Below are 17,480 nucleotides of genomic sequence, written 5' to 3' on the forward strand. Positions count from 1 at the left end.
TGTCCATTTGTCTTTGTCTGTTTGAGCAGAGTCCAGGTTTAGATCTTGTTTTGAAGCATCAGCTGTGATCTTAGTGAGAGCTGTTGTGGCTACGCTAACAGTGTATGCTAATGTGAGCATAGCGGGTCAGCGTGCTGGAACGTCCCTGTGTTCGAACTCCTGTTGGCTTTTAAAGAACTTGTGTACTTCAGCTGGAGTTATAGGAGGTGACACGTGTGTGTGTGTGAGTGTGTGTGTGTGTGTGTGTGTGTGTGTGTGTGTGTGTGAGTGTCTGTGTGTGAGTGTGTGTGTGTGTGTGTGTGAACCTAACCCAGTCTGAAATGTCCTACCCTTTGGCTAACGCTGCCCTTCATTTAGCTCTTGTATCCTTGTGTGTGTTGTTGTGTGTGTGTGTGTGTGTGTGTGTGTGTGTGTGTGTGTGTTTGTGTGTGTGTGTGTCCTTACCTGAATGTAGCCACTTTTTAGCTCAGTGTGTGTGTGTGTATGTGTGTGTGTGTGTTACAGAGATGATCTCTTCGTGGTTTTGTTTTTAATTTAAACTCAGATTTTAGAGCTGAGATGTGTTGTGTGTTGGCAGGTAAACCAACAGGTTGTCTCCTTTTGTCTTCTTCACTGTTTCCTCCTGGTGGTTCTGGGACAAACGCAGCACATGTTGATTATTTTATTGATAATTTCCCTTTGTGAGTGTGATCAGAAACAAAGCGGACGACTGTTAGATTCCAGCAGAAACGTCCTCGAATGCACCAGGTTAAACCCAGCAGACAAACATGAATATACTTGTTGCAGATGTTTGTGTTTGATTTGGACTCTGTGTGTGTGTCAGGTGTTCTCGGGGATCTTCACAATGGAGATGTTGTTGAAGATCATCGCTCTGGATCCGTACTACTACTTCCAGACGGGCTGGAACATCTTCGACAGCATCATCGTCTGCCTCAGCCTCATGGAGCTCGGCCTGTCGGACGTCGAGGGGCTCAGCGTGCTGCGCTCCTTCAGACTGGTAACACGATCTTATCAGCTGTTAACAAACTCCTGCTCTGTTTCTGTTTGTATCCTTCAAAACCACATTTTTAACTTTAAACGTATCTAAAATGATCTTTTAGAGAACTTTTGTCCCAGTCTTGCCCAAAGTTAACTTGCCCAACCACCACCAGTGTTCAGCTGAGATCATGATGATGGGCTTGATTGAATCAAAGGGGGCTGTTGGGCCTTGGCGGAGGTATGCGCTCTACTGAGTGCCATTCTAGTGAAATAACAGCAGTGAGGCAGATAAACAGCGAGCGCACGTTGAGCTGGTTGACTGACGGCTGAAGCACCAAAGAAATGGCAGCATGTTTGATCGCGTGCAGAGGACGAGATGATTGGCTGCTGATGAGCGATGTCACTCAAAACAGAAGTTGAGCTGCACGAGGACGATGGACGACAACATCAACACACACACACACACACACACAGATCCTTGAAGCCTTTCTTCGTCTGTCGGCGTCGATCTCTCCAAGTGTCACTCTGGGTATTGTCAGAGCTTCTGCTGGAGGCAAACACACACACACACACACACACACACACACACACAAACAGAGACACACACACGTTTTTCTTTGTGACTTTCTTTTCTCTTCGTCTTTCTTTTGTTCTGTCTGAGTTGATTTTTCTGCTGTTTTCTTTTGTTCTTTTCTTCCTTTGTCTTTACGTCCGTGTCCTCTCGTCTCTCGTCTCTCGTCTCTCTGATGCTTCACGTGTTTCTGCTCTCCTGTCTCTTTATATCTTCTTTGTTAATTTCCGTCTTTCCAGTAAACCTTAGAGGCACCTGAGGAGTCGACAGCAGCTGAAAAATGCTGCATCACGGCTGCTTTATCAATAAAACACTTGTTTCTATGATCAAAGGAAGTGAAAGACATTTCAACTTTTACTGACTCACAAACTTTAATGTCGCGATTCATACGAAATATTTTCAGGTTGAATCAACATGATTTCATTAATCTGACTGAAACTGAATTTTTTTAAAGTCACTTCCACCAGAAACAAAAACTGCAGCAGATCATTAATCATTAATCAATCAATCACTAGTCAATCATTAAAAGATTTCAGCTTACTAACGGGTGTAATCAACGTCTGTTCAGATCAGTTTGGGATCTCAGAACATCTGGAGCCCTTATTCTGAAATTCTGTCTCTTCCTGTGTCTGTCTTCGCTTTCAGCTTCGTGTGTTCAAGCTCGCCCGCTCGTGGCCGACCCTCAACACCCTCATCAAGATCATCGGTAACTCCATGGGCGCTCTGGGTAACCTGACGCTCGTCCTCGCCATCATCGTCTTCATCTTCGCTGTGGTGGGCATGCAGCTGTTCGGCAAAAACTACCAGGTAACACCTCTGACCTCTGAGGACGCAGGCTTGATATCACGTAGATCTGTAAATGTAGGTCCAACACATCGAGCCGTCTCCTCCTTCCTCCTCCAGGACTGTGTGTGTAAGATCTCGAAGGACTGCGCTCTTCCTCGCTGGCACATGAAGGACTTCTTCCACTCCTTCCTCATCGTCTTCCGGGTGCTGTGCGGCGAGTGGATAGAGACCATGTGGGACTGCATGGAGGTCGCGGGCCAGCCGCTCTGCATCCTCGTCTTCATGCTGGTCATGGTCATCGGAAACCTGGTGGTGAGTGACCTTTGACCCTTTGCTTGTGAGTGAGAGACGTTCACAATAGCTGAAACCTTCGAATCTGCGTTGAACCACTCAGCTTCTTTGGAGGACCTGCTGGCAGCTGCAGGCGGGGTTTAGATGTGATGACCAGCGAGTGAAGCCGCTGTCTGTTTGAAAACAACAATGACGGCTCCTGAAGAGGTTAGCGTAGCTGCTGTAGCATCAGTTCTGTCAGAACTGGAGGGTTTTAATTGAAAGACGAGCAAAGAACGACACTGAAGTAAAGACGGTACAGATGTTTGGTGGTACGCTCTCCTACTGTTGATCTGATTGGTTTAAATTAGCCGATGACAAACGGTGATAGACAGATGGTTCGTCCAACCCTTTTTTCTAGCACGACTGTCCAGATGGTTTTGTGCTGAAACTAACAGTTGTTTGCTACACTCTGGTTGTGTTTGTCTGTGATTGCGGCTCTTCATGGGTGTAAAAGCTTCTTTTAAACCTGATAGCAGCTGACCTTTGCCCTCTCCGATAAAACAAGTCCATCTTGTTGGCATCATCGTCAGACTCGCTGTGTTTATAAAATAGTGTCAGTTGTACCCTGGTGTGATGGAAATTTGATTTTTTGTATCACTGAAGAGAAGCACTGCTGTGAATCTTCTGTTTTTCAGATTCATAATCGTGTTCACTCGTTCTTTGATCTATTAGTTTCTGATTTCATTCATTTTTTTGACATTTTCAGGCTGAATTTTATTCAGAGAAAGTTCTTCCACGGCTGTTTTTTGTATTCGAGAACTTCTCTCAAAGACAAAAAGAGGTTTTGTAGGAAAACATGATGAAATCTTGTCAGATTTAACTGGTTGGTCTCTCGAACAAAGCCAAAACATACTGACAATATTATAAAACATAAACTACTGAGGAGATCTCTGCTCTTCTGATTGGTTCACAGACTTCACTGTGATTAAAATCTGCAGTTTAAAGACGTTAAACGCTGCTCCTGACTCCTCACCTGTAACCTTCCTTGTTGGGCTTTTCAGTCTTTGCAGCTTCCAGCTTCCTTTTCTGTCAGCTGGTGAAACCCTTGGTAACGTGTGTGAGGATGCTGCAGCAGAGTGATTTAGGTGGATGTATTGAGAGAAAGAGGAGATTTTACATGTGACCCTGCGTCTCAACTCTGTCTGAAGAGTTTCTGAGACCTACTGAGAGATACAGACCGAGCAAATGTTGATCCGCTGACCTCTCCTCCCTCTCCCTCTCCGTCCTCCTCCTCTCCTTGTTTAACCTCCCAACATTTATATCTGACTCTCCGTATGTGCTGACGCTGAGTCGACCCTCCCTCCACCTCTTTGTTTGTCTTTTTCTTTCCCGCTCTCTCTCTCCTCTCTGCTGTTGTGTGTAGATGATTCCCCTTTAGTTTGTCACCTGAACACAAAGACGAGTCCCACTGTGTTCAAAAACAACGTTAGCAACGTAAACAACATGTTAGCAACATAAAACAGCATGTTAGCAACATAAAACAACATGTTAGCAACATAAAACAGCATGTGAGCAACATAAAACAGCATGTTAGCAACATAAAACAACATGTGAGCAACATAAAACAACATGTTAGCAACATAAACAACATGTTAGCAACATAAAACAACATGTTAGCAACATAAAACAACATGTTAGCAACATAAAACAACATGTGAGCAACATAAAACAACATGTTAGCAACATAAACAACATGTTAGCAACATAAAACAACATGTTAGCAACATAAACAACATGTTAGCAACATAAAACAACATGTTAGCAACATAAAACAACATGTGAGCAACATAAAACAACATGTGAGCAACATAAAACAACATGTTAGCAATGTAAACAACATGTTTGCAACATAAAACAACATGTTAGCAACATTAAACAACATATAAATATGAGTGGAATTGTTTTCTCCTCATGAAAACGGGCTTGTTCTCAGCAGGAGTCGTTTGGAGGTTTAATATTAATTGCAGATCATTGAACCAACAGTCCAGAGAGGTACAAGAGGCGAAGGAGGTGTAAGGAGATGACTAACTCTGAATTTGTCTAATTTAATTTAATTTTGTGGTTAACCAGCCTCTGATCTGCTGCTATTCAGCTTTCAGGTGCAGATCCAGACCTCCTGGAGGAACAAACACCTGGAGTCTCATCAGGTTCTGATCTGGAGCCGTTTACCGACGGGAGGAGAGCTCAGAGATTACTTTTGAACTTGTGGGATTAAAAAGTGGATTTATCTCCATATTGTCATTCCATACATCATGACCAAAATATAAAATTTAGCCTCATTCATATTAAGTAACACGGTGGAGGTCACCTCCGGATCACTGCTGCAGTCAGGCTGATAAACAGGAGTGAAGATAAATCCACTTTTTAATCCCACAAGTTCAAAAGTAACTCTGAGCTCTCCTCCCGTCGGTAAATGTCTCCGGATCAGAACCTGATGAGACTCCAGGTGTTCGTTCCTCCAGGAGGTCTGGATCTGCACACACATTTTTATTTTTAGCAAACATCTTTTGTTTAGTTTTGATGGAGAGACCCCTAGTGGCAGAAGTTACATTTTGTGCAGTTAACTAAAAGACTAATATAAAAGTTGAAGTGTTGTCAGGCGGTTTGCTCGAGAAGAGTTTTATTTGCTCCACTTGCAGCCGGATCGACAGTGAACAGACAGAAACTTCTGGTCCCCAGTGAATGAAACCTATATAATGTTGTTGACCTCCTCACCTTTTCTTTAGCTCCAGATTTTAATGACCCCGATGAGCTCTGCTCTGGAGCGACTGACTGATCAGTATGCTGTTTGTGTCGACTTCATCACTCGGTCATCAGTCCGTCTTCTTCCTCTGTAGTCAGTCTCACAAACACAAACACATCGAGGACCACACGTCCACCCTCCTGTAACTGGAGGCGTGATCGGCTCAGTGGTGTTTCCTTCATGTTCAACACGCGTAATCACCTACACACACACACACACACACAAACACACACACACACACACACACACACACACACACACACACACACACACACACACAGCAATGCCATGCAGAGAGCGCTCATCTTGCCCGAGAAAAAGAGGAGAGGAAAGATTTCCTTTCTTCTGATATCTATCTGTCATCTCATCTTACACTGTGCCCCCCAGACACACACACACACACACACACACACACACACACACACACACACACACACACACACACACACAGGTCTTTGTAGCTCACTTTACCTGCCTTACTATAAAATGTACCCCCATCAACATGAACACGTCATATGTCTGCACGTCTACACCCATCAATCAATACATCCTTGTGTGTGTGTGTGTGTGTGTGTGTGTGTGTGTGTGTGTGTGTGTGTGTGTGTGTCCTAATCAGAGGGATTCGGAGCAGACAGGAGGCGGTAACTGGAGAAGAGAAAGTGCCCTTATCTGATGGTCAAAATGTGCACACATGCACACACACACAAGCACACACATACACACACACACACACACACACACACACACACACACAGGTTCATAACAGATTCATTAATTTCATTTTAAGATGAAATTTCGTGACACTGGGTTCCCTCATGAAAGCAGTGAAGGGCCGTGGAGAGGTTCAACATGTTCTCACTCGCAAATCATCAAAGATGGCGGCAGCTTTACCGTCACTTTCAGGGCAGTCGAGCTCAGAATCATTAAAACACGTCCTGTTAGACTTTCAAAATAAAACTGGCTGCGTTCTGCACGGTGAAAACGTAAGTTAGGTTACGTAAGTTAAGCGTTTAGTCAGGGTTAGAAAAAGATCATAGTTTGAAGTGTCGTGGCCTGAAGGCTTTGACGCACCATGACGACGGTCAACCAACCATTTTGCTGTGTATCGTCCAATCACTCTGATTGGCTGTTCAGATAAGTGTTGTGAAAACGCTGCTTTGTCATCGCAGTTTGTATGTTAGTCCTGAGTCTCGTATGACGAGTACACAGACTGCTGCCACCTGCTGGTACGGAGAGTTATTTCCTCTCACGCAGGCGCAGAACTACAGGCGATGTCCTTGCGATGTGTTCAAGTGCAGCAAGTAAAGTTTGGACTTCAGCTTGAGTCTCCAGGGTGAAGGTCCCTGAAACACCCCGACTACCTGCTGATGTGGACTTTTCTTACTCTTTATATGAATTAAATGTTATATTTGTATTGGGCAGCGTGTTCTGTGTGCCGACCTTCATATCAGGCAGAAAGGATCAGTGTGTAATGATGTTACTGCCTGTTTTACTTTGGTCCTTATTCATTTTAGTTCATATGAAAGCTTTCATATTCACCAGTCAGTGGATCATGAAGTGTTTGTGTGCGTGTGTGTGTGTGTGTGTGTGTGTGTGTGTGTGTGCACGCCGCAATAATAGAGTCTCATTCATCTATTTAGCTTAATGGTCTCATGGATATTTAATAACGAGCTTGATAGGCCAGACAGCTTACACACACACACACACACACACACACGCACACACACATACACACACACACACACACACACACACACACTCACAGTCAACAGCCTCTTATTCTTCTCTTGTCAGTGGCAGGAATTGTATCTCCTCCTGCAGAGGGATATGCTGACCTGACTGAATGAATATGCCCAAACACGTGTGTGTGTGGGTGTGTGCGTGTGTGTGTGTGGGTGTGTGCGTGTGTGTGTGTGTGTGTGTGTCATGATGACCGAACCTTTCCAATTCAGGTGATTTATCCCTTTGGAAATGGCCTCATTGTGCACAGCTCAGCCTGTGTGTGTATGTGTGTGTGTGTGTGTGTGTGTGTGCGCGTGTGTGTGTGTGTGTGTGGAGGCATTTATGCATGCATGCATTCATATGTGTGAGGGGGTGTGTATGGGTCTTTGTGTTATGAGATGTCAAGTGTCACACCTCATAAGCGACCGAGGGGAAGGAGGAAGAGGAGGAGGAGGAGGAGGAGGAGGAGGAGGAAGAGGAGGAAGAGGAGGAGGAGGAGGAGGAGGAAGAGGAGGTGGAGGAGGAGGAAGAGGAAGGGCAGAAAGAAAGTGAGGAATAAATAAAGAATGAAGGACGGAAAGAGGTAAATAAAGGAAGAAGAAGAGGAGGAAAGGACACAGAGGGAGGAATGAAGGTAGGGTGGAAAGAAGACGGGACAGAGAGGAAGTTAAAGAGGAAGGAAGGAAGAGAGAACGCTTATTGTAAGGAAAGTGAACAAATGACGAGCAGAAGGCAACATGGAGCGAAGAAGGAAAGGAAGCAAAGAGATCGTAAAGAAAGGAGGGAGGGATGAGGAACGTAAAGCAGACAAAAAGAAAAGAAAGGAAGGAAGAAGGTAAGAAGGAGGAGAGGTACCAAGGAGGGAGGAAAATATGTACATTTAAGAAGAGTTAAATGAGGGAAGGAAGAGATGCAGAAAAGATGGATGAAGGAAAAAGGGAGGGATCGAAGAAAGGAAGGAAGGAAGGAAGGAAGCAAAGAGATCATAGAGAATGAGTAAAGAAAGGAAAAGGGGAGGAAGTGAGAAAGAAAGCTAATGAAAGAGATGTGAAGTCAGTGAAATGATGAAGGAAGGAGGAAACAAGGAGACATGTCAAAGCTTCGTCATGGGAACGGTCGTCAGGGAGAGTGTGAGACCTTGTTGCCGTGACAGTGAACCTCATGACCCAAATACCCAGAAGGCACTGGGCCAATTGTTAGCCTACCTATCACACACAAACACACACACACACAACATTTGTCTTCACGTGTGACACAAACACATTTCAGGTTTCAGTGCTGCTGGTGTTCGCTGTTAAGTTACATTTGCTAAGCCAGTGATGTCATATTGTGTGTGTGTGTGTGTGTGTGTGTGTGTGTGTGTGTGTGTGTATGTGTGTGTGTGTGTGTGTTATTTAGCTAAATGTGATAAGCATCCCTGCTCTCACTGGCAGATAAAGAGAGAAGTGGGGAATTACCTCTTATCACACATACTCACATGGGTATGTCACTGTGTGTGTGTGTGTGTGTGTGTGTGTGTGTGTGTGTGTGTGTGTGTGTGTGTGTGTGTGTGTGTGTGTGTGTGTGTGTTCCTGCAGGCAGTAGCTGAGTCAGCGTGTAGCCGTCCGGCTGTAACATTAACTGATTCACATTTAAGAATCTCACACACGTGAACTTTGGTAAAATCTGCTGTTTTCCCTCAGCAGTTTGGTGCACAGTGTTTCATACTTCTGTCTCATCATGTTCTGGATCCAGATGTTCTGGATCCAGATGATGGTCAGCAGACATTTAATCAAACACTGTGTGTAGTTCACGTGGTCGGACACATACAGTTATTAGGAGTAACTGAAACAGTGTGAATATCTTTGTTCCTCTGCTTTTACTCTGAAAGTGTTTCCTCTTTAACGTCGTCTTCCTGCTGTTTCCTGGAGACCTTGTTTCTCAACAGCTCACGTGTGTGTGTGTGTGTGTTTGCATGCATGTGTGCGGCTGCGCAGGCTGACGCAGGTGAGCCGACGTTCAGTTTTCTGCTTCTCTTTATGACAAACGAGCGGCTGAATGTGTTTCCCTGAGCCAGCGCTTCAGCTGCAGCACACCTGCCACAGACACTCCCACTTCTTCACTGCTCTTACTCTCTCATTACACTTTAATCACAGCGACTTATCATCACAGTCTGAATAAGGTGCTCAGAAACCACAAATCAGCAGTTTGAAGAGTCAGACTTCACAAACAATACTTTAGTTTGGGAACGCTTTACGTTCAGCTCCTTTAATAAACATTAGTAGGTAATACAGTCATTATAAGTCCCTTTAAGATGCTAATTAACATTTTTATGTGTCAATAAGTTTATTCAAGTGTTCATAATAGACTCATAAACATATTTATTGTTAGATTATAAGACATTTTTCAGCACTTTCAAGAAACTTGTTACAGTTCTTCATTAACCAGAAACACCGCTTGCCTCCAAAACATCATCATCAATGTGTTATGAATCATTTTACACCAACAAAAAATGTACGCAAACCAAACTAAAATATAAATAACATTAAAAAGTAGGTCAATAACTAAATAACGTCAACAGTGCCGAAGTCCTGGCTCTTCTGGTGTGTCAGGAATCACTGACAAACATCACCTGGAGGCTGGTGTGTCAGCGGGTCACTGGTCTACGCCATCACTCATTGGCTGTTGTGTATATATATACATATATATATAAATAAATACTATAAAAACTAATAAAGTTATTAACCAGAGATCCAGGTTGTTCACTCGTGTTAAAGCTCAGTTTTCAGATCAATACTTTCACAAGTTCTTGGAGGATTTTAGCCATCGTCTTTGTCACGACCTTCAAAAAACAGAAAACGATTAAAGTTCGTCTGTGCTGCTGTTTGAAGAGAACCAGCAGAGTCACACGGAAGAAATGACGTGAAGCCAAAACAGACAGAAACAAACTGAAGCAATCTGAATTCAAACCAACAAAATATCCCAGAAAATAAATGCTGTCTTCATGTAGTCGAGTCGTGGCTCAGCTGTGTTTTCTGCCTTTCTCATTTCACAGATTGTGTGTGTGTGTGTGTGTGTGTGTGTGTGTGTGTGTGTGGAGGTGGGAGGGTTGGAGGGTTGGCCCACTTCCCCGGGCTAATTGGTACGATCCGCTTAACGAGTTAAACGAGGTGAATTGGGGGGATCAGGTGGTCCGCTGCTCCGGAAACTGACACACACACACACACACACACACACTCACAGATGGCTCTCACTGTCACCAAACATAAACACATCCATAACTGATGCATGGACACACACACACACACACACAGAGTTTGTCACTCACTTAGAAACAGCTCTCTCTCTCTCTCTCTCTCTCTCTCTCTCTCTCTCTCTCTCTCTCTCTCTCTCATCATCATCATCATCATCATCATCACACACACACTTGCTGCTGACCTTTTGCTGGTTTCTGAGGGGTCTCCCACCCACAACAGCAGGTCTTTTAACGTCCAGCTGGAACCAGTCAGACATCAGTTAACCTTACGAAAGTGTAATTACATTACACGTGCAGAACTTGCCTTAAAAAAATCGTGTTTTTAAGTTTTCTTCAGTGTCAAAGGACTCTGGTGACAGTCGTCTGTACATCCATGAGTGCACTGCTAACAGGAAGTGCTAACAGCTAATTCTGCAAAGTTTAAATGGAGTTTTTTTTGGCTGTTTTTCCGTTTTAAATCAAGTCTCCAGCTGCTTCAGGTGTTTAGCAGAATGCTGCGACTCTGTTTTACTGTGAAGCTCCAGAAATGTTCTGTGGACTACGACACTTCACCTGACTTTCTCCTGGTTCAATCGCCAGTACGACCAATCAGACGCTGAGCTGAGGACTTCTTCTCCCCTGATGAATCTCAAACAACTTAACGCAGTTTAAAGAATAAACAGACGATTTGTTCATTATTTCACATCCTAACAGTTCAGTCAGTCAGCTGATCAACAGATGGAGGCAGCCGTCTATCGTCACTTCTGTCACTGATGCGTTATCGGCTATTGGACAGCAGCAAGGTCATTGGTCGAGCTGTCGGGGCATGTTGCCATGTTAACCAATCAACGGCATTGATCTATTGGTGTTTAGGTCAGACCCGCAGCCAATCAGACGGCAGCACTTTGGGAGGGTGAAACTGGGCATGTGACAGCCGGACGGCGATCAGTCGCACAAACAACACACACACCACCAGCTGGGATCGATACACACACACACACACACACACACACACACATAAACAGAGACACATCCACATTTACACAAGTAGAATTTACAGTACAAACACGCTCAAACACACGTGCAGTACACACACATTAACACACACATTGTCTAATGTGTATATTGATTCCCCTCCTGCTGCTCATGAACACACACACACACACACACACACACACACTGCTCAGTTATGTTACGATGGTTTAAAAGAGATTTAAATGTGTATTCAGAGAGAAGCTGACCTGTTTGGTTTCACAGTAACACAAGTCACCATCACAAACTGGTCAAGTTAAAGATTCAAGGTATCTTATTTTGAAAGAGTCAAAAATAAAATGTAAATTGGGAAAATTCTAAAAAGTTTCATACAGAAATGATTTTAAACATTTTAAACATTTTGACTCTTGATGATGAAATAAAATGTTGGGATGCAAAAAATTATTTTCATTTGTCGACTGTTTTGATTCATTTTGTCTCCTGGAGCTGCCACATGATAATAAAAACCTAATGTCGAACATAAATCATTTAAATCAGCAATTCAGTTTGTGAAACATGTAAAAATTCCAGTCGCAGCTTCTCTTTAAAACGTCACTGAGCAGAAGTTTGGATTTTATTTTTAATAATAAAAGTGAAACTAATCTGAGAGCTGTCAATACATCAACACAATGTCAGACAACACACACACACACACACACACACACACACACAGAGGTCACTTCCTGATGTCAGGTATTGACCCACTGGCCCGGTTTCCTCTTACACAACCAGAAACAGGGAAGCTGTCGGTTCCAGTCGAGCTGTTATGTAACAAGAAACCAAGGTGTGTGTGTGTGTGTGTGTGTGTGTGTGTGTGCGTGTGTGTGTGTGTGCGTGTGTGTGTGTGTGTGTGCGTGTGTGTGTGTGTGTGTGTGTGTGTGCGTGTGTGTGTGTGTGTGTGTGTGCGTGTGTGTGTGTGTGTGTGTGTGTGCGTGTGTGTGTGTGTGTGTGTGTGCGTGTGTGTGTGTGTAGGTGACGACTGACGACTCCCTGAATATCGTCACATTATTTAGTTTTGTTTGTTTCTTGTTTCTCTTGTTGTCTCTGATGCAACGAGATGATCCTGCATCCTGAACTGACTCCAAATCAAACCACTGCTTCTCTACGTGAAACAATATTTATTCAGAGCAGTTTGTTTTTATTTACAGTGAAAATATATGAAATTAAATATTCTCTGTGGAGTTTGGGACACGCAGCAGGACGGCTCTGGGTCTCCATTTTGTTTGTGCACAGACACATGTAGCTCTCTCAGACACGAACAGTTTGAGTGGCTTATTTAAAGATCGTCACTTCCCCTGCTGAAGTGCCTCTGAGCAAGAAGCAGACGCAGCAGGTCTGAGGGCGGCCGGCTGTAATCAGACCACACACACAGGAAGCTGCCACCTGATCCACCTGATCCACCTGACCCGGAGCCTGTCACACACACTCAGCTGTGGTTAAAGAGAAGCCAATCTGGCTGAGAGCAGCACTCCGACTCAGTGATCAGTTAACAAGAGTCTCAGGCATTATTCAGCACACACTGAATAATCAGCCTGCACTGGACACCGCCGCTCCGCTCACAGCTGCTGGACGGCCGGCCGCGAGGTGTGCTTCAGATTAAAGGCCCGCGGAGGGTCCATCACCTGACCCTTCCTCCAGCGCCACCGTGAGGTCGCAGTCTTCACTTACTGAGAGAAACATCTCAACACAAAATGTCTGATCGTGACCTCGGTGACTCCTCCACCACCACAAAGTCCACAGTTCAGTTCTGTTATTGAGATTTCAAAGTAAAAATTGATTGAAATTTTACAAAACAAAGTGTGAGGCGAACATCCAAACACAAAGAGGTGCAACAAATACTCACATGGGTTCAGAAGAACTGCAGTTTAATAAATGTGCTTTGATCCAGTGTCGACCTGACGTTAGTGTGTCGATGAATGTGAAAGTTGTCTTTCTACCAATCAGAGATTTAGATTTTGTCACGTGGAGCCACCTGTCATCACAGCTTCCACCTCAAACTAAAAGAAATCAGCAGGACTTTTCCTCAACGTGATAAATATAGTCGTTATTCATTAATGGGTTCATTTGGTTCAGGAGCTGACGCCCGTCTCTCTCTCTCTCTCTGTCTCCAGCTGTTGAACCTCTTCCTGGCTCTGCTCCTCAGCAGTTTCAGCTCCGACAACCTGTCGGCTCCGGACGACGACGGCGAGATGAACAACCTGCATATCGCCATCCACAGGATCACCAGAGGGCTGGCCTGGTGCCGCCAGCAGGTAGCCCGTTTGTCCTGCAGTCAGTACACCCGTCTGTGGACCTGTGAGACGGTCCGCTCCCTGTTCTTTACATCTCATAGTGTCTTTTCTCTCTTCTCTGCTGCAGGTGGTCGATTTCTTCAACGGGAACCTGAAGCGTCGTCGTCAGAAGAGAAAGGAGGCGAAGGCCATGATGAAGCTCAAACGCCTGAGTACCATCCACACAGAGGCCAACGGAGCCGTCATCGGTAACACACACACACACACGCACACACACACACACACACACACACACTCACACACACACACACACACACACACACACACACAGATTCTAGTGAACTCCTCGTGGGTTACTAGCAGTTAGATGCATTAAAGGACGATGGGAAATCTGAGTTTTCAGTCACAAGGCAAAACATCTGGTTGTTTTTCAGCTGTGCCGGCGTCGTATTTGACTGTGATGTTACACAGATGTGTGTTTTGTGTTGGTTTGAGCTGTGTAGTTTAGGGAAATGTTGACGCTTCAGCACGCGATGATATTTTAAACAACAGTGTCGATGTTTTCTTCGAACTCTCAGCTCAACAAAACACCAACATTCTGCTTTAAACCTGCAACACAGAAGTCAACAGTTAACAAACTTAACACTGTTCAGTCAGTTAAGATATCAAGTTAACTACTGACTCAATCAGCTGGTGACAAATCTATCTGTTCACTTTGTCAAATTTATGATGTCTGAGCCTCCCTGAACACACCACCAGGAGTCTTTGTGATGTGTTCAAAGATGACCAGAAAAATAGCCAGAAATGTTCTCGTCTCTGTCCTCCTGTCTGTCCTCCTGTCTGTCTGTCTGTCCTCCTGTCTGTCCTCCTGTCTGTCTGTCCTCCTGTCTGTCCTCCTGTCTGTCTCAGGACGTCACGTGGAGAAGTACGTGGTGCCGGAGGACGACAGCTACATGACGAACCCCAACCTGACCATCAGCGTCCCCATCGCACCCGGAGAGTCGGACGTGGAGTTCCCCGAGGAGGAGGAGGAGGAGGAGGGGGAGGAGGAGGAGCAGAGCGAGGCCTCTGAGGATGAGGAGGAGAGGGAGGAGGTAGGGAGGAGATCACACACACACACACACACACACACACACACACACATGCACCTGTGTCTGACGCAAACAAGCTCAGGTGTGTGTCTGAGTCAGCTGTTTGTGTGTGTGTGTGTGTTTGGCATAAGGAGATGATGACTGGATCTGTTCCTTTAAAGTATCGTTTAAGACGACACTATTCATTTTACATACAAAAATGATTAAGAATAAAAAAAATACTCTCTGCTAGCTGCAGGTTGTTGGTTGTTGGTTGTTGGATCGCTGCCGTCAGGTTCAGAACAAGTTGCTGTCCCAGTAAAGGAGTTCCAGTATCTTTGCTTCTCGTTCTGGTTTTTCATGGTGTCGCTCATAATTAACATCACAGCAGGGAGGTGCTTTTTAATCATCCCATCAGTTTTTAAATTGATGTTGCTGCTTCTGTGCAGCTGTTTCAGTTCATCTCTGTGAAAATCAACAGGCGCAGACAGACACATCATCACGTTCTGCTTATTTTCAAATGTTCCAGTGAAAGTTGTTTTATCCGTCCGATGGAGCCGCGTTCTTCTTCCAGCATGTTTGTGAAGTCTCGGATGTCTGAGTTTTCTTGAACGCACCACTGTCGGCAGCATCACAAGAAGATAAAATAACTTCACATTACAAAAACATCACGAAGTTAAAGAAATAATATTAATGATAAATAAAGTTAAAAACATTTTGATTCAACATATTATTCATCAGGGTCACATGTTGGGACAGTTCAGCCCATGTAAACAGACTCTCTCTCTCTCTCTCTCTCTCTCTCTCTCTCTAAACAGTGTCTTTGTAATGGCTCAATTCATAACACACACACACACACACACACACACACACACACACATGCACGCAGTAAGAGGGTCCCTCAGATAGAATTGGCGGCCTCAGGCAGTGCATTATGGTCCGGCATTTTTCTCACTCGCAACGCTGCTTGTGTGATGCATTTGTGCTAAAAGGGTGTCTATTAGTGTGTGTGTGTGTGTGTGTGTGTGTGTGTGTGTGTGTGTGTCTATATGTGTGTGTGTGTGTGTCCCCTGTCTCTCTCCATCTATTCACAGGACAAAAGTCCAACTGAGCCACAGACACCTTGTGTGTGTGTTCTTGTGTTACATTTTTTCTAATAATCTCCCCAAAACTCAACAAGCTAAAATGTCTTACTGTGTGTGTGTGTGTGTGTGTGTGTGTGTGTTGTATGTGTGTGTTGTATGTGTGTGTTGTATGTGTGTGTTGAGGCAGCAGCAGCAGAAGAAGAGGGAGAGGATGTTTAGTTGTTTCCTCTTCTCTTTGTATCTAACATGAAATGACAGATTTGTGTCGTGCTGTGTGTGTGTGTGTGTGTGTGTGTGTGTGTGTGTGTCTGTGTCTGTGTCTGTGTGTGTGTGTGTGTGTGTGTGTGTGCGTACACACCTGTGCTGACTCAGTTCATCATCACCTCTCCTCTTTAATCATGTTGTGCACCTGCTCTCTCTCTCTCTCTCTGCCACAGCGGTTCCTAACCTGTGGGTCGAGACCCCCAGAGGTGTCACCAGATGAGTTAAAGCGTCCTGATCTGATGAACAGGAGAGAGTAGTTATAAAACAGATCGTTACACACCACCCAAGATGTTTGTGATTGGTTTAAAGACGTGTAAACAAGCCAGACTGGTATCGTAACGAGTACTGGTGCCGCCGGACCTCTCAGGCGCTGTGCAGACAACAACATTTCCTGATTCTGCTGCTTCATAATAAAAGCTTTTAAATGACAAAATGACACAGGACTTTTACTGTGAAGAGTTCATAGGAATTTATAAGCAGTTTCTTGGATAATCCAGCCAGGAGGAAGTCTGTTTGGACCGGCCCGCCGCTTTTAAATGTCTCCTACTCAACACAAGAGCTCTTCAGTTACAGACGCACCTTGGAGCAGGTAGCGCTGTTGCCATGGAGATATAAATGTCCTGTCAGTTACCCAGCAGCGTCTCTGTCACCGTCCGGTCCGACCGTCGGTCCGGTCTTCTGGTTCTCATCTGGTTTCGTTTTATTCCACTAGCTTCATTATTTTGCTCGGTTTATTGAAAACAGACGTGTTGAGAGTTAAACCTCACTGTGAGTTTAAAGTTAAAACTGGATCGCAGTTTAAAGTTTTGGTGCTACAAAATGAAACTGAATGTAGGTTTAGAGGTTTAAACTCGTTCTAAGGTTTGGTGCGACGGAGTTTAAACACCAGCCGAGGTGTTTTGTCCCTTCTGGCCTCTAAATCGTTGACATTTAACAATCGTCCAAAGAAACATGTTGTTATTATTATTATATATTTATAAATGATCAAACATGTGAGACACAGAACAGCTGTGAACCCCAAAATCTGCTCTGTCATCCACGTTTGTTCACCTGCGTCTCTCCCACTGTGTCATACTCAAACATTATTCATGTTCACACAAACAAACAACAAACACATGACAATAACAATAATAATAATAATAATAATAATAATAACCAGTAAATGTGAGGTGGCACAAACAAGCTGATCTGCTCTGCTGTGTTCGAGCTGCAGACCATCTCTGTGTTTGCACGGTGCAGTGACCAGTTAGCCACGAGGTGAAACATGCAAATGCAGTGAGAGCTGCAACACACACACACACACACACACACACACACACACACACACACACACAAGCACACAGTGACCTAATGTGAAAGGGCAGCGTAAATAGAACAAAACTCAAGAGCATATTTTCAGCCCAAAACGGCTGTTGACAAGACCGATAGAGAGAGCATGTGTGTGTGTGCGT

At 44.5% G+C, this 17,480-nt stretch overlaps 1 protein-coding gene across 1 annotated transcript in view; it reads left to right on the top strand.

Moving 5' to 3' along the window:
• The window catches only part of LOC141014356 (sodium channel protein type 3 subunit alpha-like), a 261,166-nt gene that overhangs the window by 204,270 nt on the left and 39,416 nt on the right, over positions 1 to 17,480 (top strand). The window contains 6 exon segments of the mRNA XM_073488095.1: positions 824 to 997; positions 2,195 to 2,356; positions 2,453 to 2,647; positions 13,491 to 13,631; positions 13,738 to 13,858; positions 14,520 to 14,704. Of these exon segments, the coding sequence (XP_073344196.1) occupies positions 824 to 997; positions 2,195 to 2,356; positions 2,453 to 2,647; positions 13,491 to 13,631; positions 13,738 to 13,858; positions 14,520 to 14,704 (978 nt within the window).

Source organism: Pagrus major, chromosome 19 (genome assembly GCF_040436345.1).
Source record: "Pagrus major chromosome 19, Pma_NU_1.0".
NCBI lineage: Eukaryota > Metazoa > Chordata > Actinopteri > Spariformes > Sparidae > Pagrus > Pagrus major.